This window comes from Otolemur garnettii, unplaced genomic scaffold (assembly GCF_000181295.1).
Source record: "Otolemur garnettii isolate 467f Iridium unplaced genomic scaffold, OtoGar3 scaffold00234, whole genome shotgun sequence".
Classification (NCBI taxonomy): Eukaryota; Metazoa; Chordata; class Mammalia; order Primates; family Galagidae; genus Otolemur; species Otolemur garnettii.
Window position 1 is genome coordinate 185104 of NW_003852629.1, and position 5971 is coordinate 191074.

The following is a 5971-nucleotide window of genomic DNA, read 5'->3' on the forward strand; positions in this document are numbered from 1 at the left end:
AGCAAATGGATTTCCTTATGTAGAACAAATGTCCTTCCCTGAGCTATTCTAGCCAAGACTGCCCAACCAGTTGCAGAGGATCTGAGAGGGCAAGCTGACTGGCCACCTTCAGTGGCCCATTCCACTCAGAGAACCCACCACCGCCGGCCTTTTCCTAAGCTTATTTGCTGTCTTTTAGAAACACAGAGCACTGGGCAAAGTAGTAAGCAGTCTGTGTGGACACACTGCTCATGGGGCGCATGCCGCATAGGAAAAGGGTCCAGGAGGAAACAATGAGAGACCCCATTATTTAAGGATAGTGGAGCATGACGAACTGGCAAAGAAAAGGCAGCCAAATTAGAAAGAAACGTCAGAAGGCTGCTTGGCACACAGACCAACAGGAGAGTTTCCAAAGATTCACTTCAAATGCAACAGAGTTAAAGAACTGTAAGAATTTTAAAGTGCCCATTGTATTTACAGTGATAAGCCTGAGAAGTTCCATCAGAGTTGCAGGACTAGTAGAACAGGGGCAGGGGGCTCACTCATGGTCTCAAATAGCCTCGGCTTTAAGGCAGTTAACTCCAGATAGAATAAAATATATAAGAATAACATCATTGGGATTATATTAAAAGCTGTAGCTTGATAAGTCTAAGCATTTAAATTATATTTCAACTGTTGTACCCCTTTTGGCAATTCTTTGATTTTTTAATATATGTGGTGTAAAGAACAAAAAAAGAAGAAAAAGAAGAAAGAAACTCTGTAGCCCAGTTCATTGACAGTCTCAAAGAAGTCTAAGTTTCAGCATAGTGGCAGTATGAAGTCAGATTTCATTTCTTAAAAAAAAAATTCTGCTTCTTGAAAGAATTTCTTTTGTTTACAAAGACAGCATGCCATCGGCCAGGTGCAGTGGCACACACCTGTATTCCCAGCACTCTGGGAAGCCGAGGCAGATGGATCATCTGAGCTCACAAGTTCAAGACAAAGACAGCATGCTGTTTTGAGCACCTCCAGTTAGCCAAGGACAGCACTCACAGGTTGATCTCTCCCCTCTCCTCAACTCTCACTGAATAAAAAGGGCATAAATTTGCTCACAAAAGGGCAAAATAAATGAGAAGGTGGGGAACTGCACAAGAGAAATGCCAAATCAAAAAAAAAAAAAAATTCAGAGGGAGGAGAAGGCTGGAAAGATGATTGAAAAGTAGTTATGGATTTATCAAAAAAAGAGAAAACTAAAGCTCACTAGCTACAGGAAGAGGAAGGCCACACGAGCAAGCAGTTCCTCCACAGAAACCCAGGTGCTAGGGGTGAATGCTTGTGTTCCCTCCAAGATTCATGCTAAAACTCCACCCCTAGTCCAACAGTATAAGAGGTGGGTCTCTAGGAGGTGGCCAGGTGAAAGGGATGAGGGCTCTGCCCTATCAGTTAGATTGGGGCTCTTATGAAAGAGCTGGAGGGAGCCCATTTTGGTCCCTCCAGCTGGCAGGCAACACAGTCATCTGACATGTGTGAGGACACAGCAGCCAGGTGCCACCTGTGGAGCAGAGAGCAGCCTCACCAGACACCAGATCGGCCAGCACCCTCATCATGGACTTCCCAGTACTTCAGAACTGTGAGAAGTAAATCTCTATTATTTATAAATTTCCCAGTCCAAGATATTTTATTATAGCAGCTGAACAGCCCAAGACACCAGGAAAGACCCAGGAAGTAGAAGCATTCAGTATCTCTGAATGTGGAGGTGCAGAGGAGGGAACACAGACACAAAGTCTGTAAAAGCAGCATTAAAGCTCCCAATCCCATCCCCCATGGACACGAAGCTACCTTTTACCCTCCCTGGCAGAAGATTAAGGGAATGTGGATGTGCCAAATGGTGACGCTCTCCTGACTATGGCCAACAACCAGAAAGCCAGCTGTGATCCACCCCACCCTGAGCCCCAAAACAAAAAGGAAAATACAAATAGGAGATAGGCAAACTCCAGAGTAATTAGTATGACCCACAAAAAGGACTGAACAGCATGGCAGGGCCTTTGCCTAACCGTGTCACTGGGAAGTCCATCAGATTTCAGTCACTGCCCATGTGCACAGAGCTTCTGATTGGCACCTTAGTCCCATTTTAAAGATGAACAAAGAGCCAAAATAAATGAGACAAAAATGAACAGAAAAGGGAAACCCAGAATAAAGAGAGACAGGCAGTTAACAGATTAAAAAAGGAATAAAAATAGAATGTGCAAAGATCCCACATCCATGAAATAAATACTGAATGCTAAGTTTTTAAAACTTTTAAAAATTCATAGAATAAACATGACTTTTTTAGAAATTAAAAATACGAGAGCAGAAACTAAGAGTTCAATAATAGAAAGACTCAAAGATTATACTACAAGGAAATCTAAGAGAAAGCAGAAGAAAGGGGCAAAGAGAAAGTAGGAATTATTGAAAAGGAGGGGAAAACCCAGAAAATTTATCTATGAAGTAATACAAGAAATACAAGAACATTTCTGATAAATAAAAGACACAAGTATCCTCATTAAAAGAATGCATCAAGTACCCAGCACAGAGTTAAAACAAAGAGCCCCACCAAAGCATATGGCTGCAAAATATCAAAACAACAGCTGTAAAGAGAAAAGTGTAAAAGGAACCAGACAAGGAAAAAGAAAATAAGACACCCAGGGGAGGCTGGAACGCAGAACAGCACTTGGTCTTTGAGCAGCAACACCGGAAGCTAGCCAGCAACACAGAGATGACATCCAACAGCAAATGACATCAAAGAAACAGTTCCAGCCTGGACGGGAGCGGGAGTGCTCATACTCAGTCATGCCTCTGTGCTCCACGGTCCTTTATAACACCTGCCTTCCACAAGCACACAAGAACTTTAAAGAACTGCATTTTTACTCAACTATGAATTTTCAAGAGTTGTCTTCTCCACCTGTGTACAACCAACACTCACCAGGCTGCCTGACGTGAAATGCTATTTTTGTCGTATGGGCATATAAACATTTATTTCCATAAGTAGAAAGGCATATCAAAATATCAACACGCATACTTCCCTAAAATGTTTTTTATAAGCCAGAACAGCCAGCATTCAATAATTTTACAATGTAGTTTTAAAATAAGTAATTTCCCATCATAGATGAACTCCCTCCCCCCAAGAAAAAATCTGATTTAAGTTTGGAATTTTCATCTGAAACATCTATTTGACTATATACAAGTACATATGAAACCCATCATCTCTGTTGGGTGATGCCCACACCCTGGCTAACCTCAGAACAGTAAGAAAGAGTACATGAATCTATGACTAGCTCATGTGTTCTAAATTAAAGTTCAAAAAGATCCACAATGAATGAAAAAATCCAGAGTTGTAAATCAATCCCTGCCTTATGTAACAATAAACCTAAAGACTTTACGGTCTAAAACATCGACTTCATTGATTTGAATTAATTTTTGCACACCCAGTCTCTATTTATTAAGCATGTCCTAATATTTAAACATAGTCTAATTTTACCTTCTTCTCAAGAAAGATAATTATCATTCTAATTAAAAGCATCGTAGTAATGCTAATTTGTAAAAAAAAATCTGTTTTCCTCTCTTCTAAGGTTCTTAAGCTCATTAAGCTAAAACAAATTTCCTGGGTAATTATCCAATACCTTTTCCATAAGACATTTCAGATCTATTTCAAATAGGTTCTGGGGGAGTAGAGAGACTTAAATAAGTGTAAAAAAAAAAAGCAAGTGTTTTGTTTGCCACTCAAATCTCTGGCTGAGTCTAGAAAATGTTTTTAATGGTTATTAAATTAAAATTCTCCTTGCATGTTAATACAGATACAAAATTAACTTGAAAAATCTAACTTGAATGTCAGATATGTCAATAAATCATAATCTTTAGTTTTACAAAGTTGTAAAGAGAGAATTATGGTTATTTAGATGATTTAAGCTAAGCAACAATTTAGGACAAGATGCAGATCAGTATACTCACATATAATTTCTTCATACTCCACAAAGTGCAAGATGACCAAATCAAGGTTGTTCCAGTAACATCATATGAAGGAGAACAACAAAATGATATTTTCATAATTTCAAACTTTTAGAAAATAATTCCCCCAAAATGCACTTTATAACATAGGTATAAAGGTATTCTGAAAATAGGGCTATGTTAGTTGTACCTTTAACATCATACAAGTTAAATCAGAATTCAATCACTCCATGCTGAGTTCTAGTTTATGAGAGTGTACAAACTTATCTTCTACAATACCTGATTTTGACTTCAGGATGACCTGAATGGTATGTCCATCATTGGTGACTTCACAGTCTCGGCAGACCACATAATTTGGGGAGAGGCGGACATCCAGGAGTGAGGGGTCATACCTCGCTTCTCTTGAGTTCAAGTTAATAGGAGACTGGTATTCCCCATTAGCATCAGGGAACACCAAACCCCACTCAACACCTAAAGACAAAATGAAATAAATTAAGAACAAGTTAAAACAAAGCTACAGTACAATTTAACATGTGAAAACTAGTATACACACTTTCATGACCCTTGACATTATGAAGAGAGTTATGAATACCATCAGTATAGGGATGAAATATAGAAAATGCGTATGAGTTTGTGTTTTCGTTATTTGAATGATCTGGTAGTGAATACCACATACAAAACTCTGGATTAACAAATTATTCCATTTGTACTTGTCCACATAGATGTAATAATTTATGACTCTAGAAAATTCAAGTCATCTTTAAGTGATTAGAAAACAATGATACCACAAAAATTTCCTCTGCTCCTTAGTTCAGTTATGCTGAGTACTTGGGAAATACTCCTAGCTGTAACTTTCAACATGCTCCCTGCAAGCCAAAACCAACTGATGCTAATGAGCAAACGCCTCTTATCAGAAATGCAAATACACTATTTTAAAGCGTGTATATGCGCATATACTCATGCATATACACATTTACTCTTTGCAAACTTTGGCCCCCTCGGTAGAGAGCTATGGCATCACAGCTCACAGCAACCTCCAACTCTTGGGCTTAGGCGATTCTCCTGCCTTAGCCTCCCAACTAGCTGGGACTACAGGCACCTGCCACAACGCCCGGCTATTTTGTTGTTGCAGTTTGGCTGGGGCTGGGTTCGAACCTGCCACCCTCGGTATATGGGGTCAGCGCCCTACTCACTGAGCCACAGGTGCCGCCCCTCCTTCCAAACTTTCATAATTAAATTAATATAGTCTACATTTGTTTTAATATGTGTCATAAACATCTCAAAAACGTTAAGCTCTATTAGGAGCCCTAAGTTTTCAAGGAACCACTGGGAAACTGTTTTGAAAGCAACGCCTCGCGGAACCCACTGATTCAGTCTCCAGTTACAGACAAGTTTTGGAAAGATGAACGTTGAGAGTATCCTTCCCGAAAAGACTAGGGGCAGAAACACTTTTTGTCAGCTAAGAGTCCTCAAAACCAAGCAAGAAACTAATCCTTTCACTAAAACTGCCTATTCAAGGTGCTGACGGAAGGGCACCGTTACTGTTCTCGGCTACTGGCAGACCGAGAAGGGCCAGCCGAGGCTTGGGGGCGGCAGCAGGTGCGAACCCCGGCCCAGGGCAGGCTCCCCGCCTCGCACCGGCGCGAACGCAGGCGGCGGGCACGCTTCCCAGGAGCGCCTCCCGCCCCGAAACGCGCCAGGAGAGTGGGACAAATGCCCGGGACCCCGTGGGAGAAGGGACATGGTGGTGCTCAGAACACGCGAAGCAGCAGGACGCAGAGCCCCGAGCTCGGAGGGGCACCGACGCGCCGTCCCGGTACCCCAGGCACCCCGACACGTGGCCGGTTACCTTCCTCGTAGCCCCACTCCACACCCTCCTCCTCTTCCTCCTCATCCTCCTCCTTCTCCGGGAAGGCGACGGAATCTTCGATGAAGCTCAGGTCAGCCATGGGAAGGCCGCGGGACCCGGTGCGCTCGCCGGCGGTGCCTGCGGGCCGGAGTGGGCGTGGGAGCGCGCGGGGGTGCGGGG

At 42.3% G+C, this 5971-nt stretch overlaps 1 protein-coding gene across 1 annotated transcript in view; it reads right to left on the reverse strand.

Annotated features, from left to right (window-relative positions):
- The window catches only part of CA8 (carbonic anhydrase 8), a 131823-nt gene extending 125859 nt beyond the window's left edge, over positions 1–5964 (reverse strand). Inside the window, exons 1-2 of the mRNA XM_003802166.2 lie at positions 5792–5964; positions 4222–4413 (exon numbers count right to left, since the gene is read on the reverse strand). Of these exons, the coding sequence (XP_003802214.1) occupies positions 4222–4413; positions 5792–5891 (292 nt within the window). The 5' untranslated portion in view covers positions 5892–5964. The remainder of the gene's footprint in view (positions 1–4221; positions 4414–5791) is intronic.
- Positions 5965–5971: the final 7 nt, after the last annotated feature.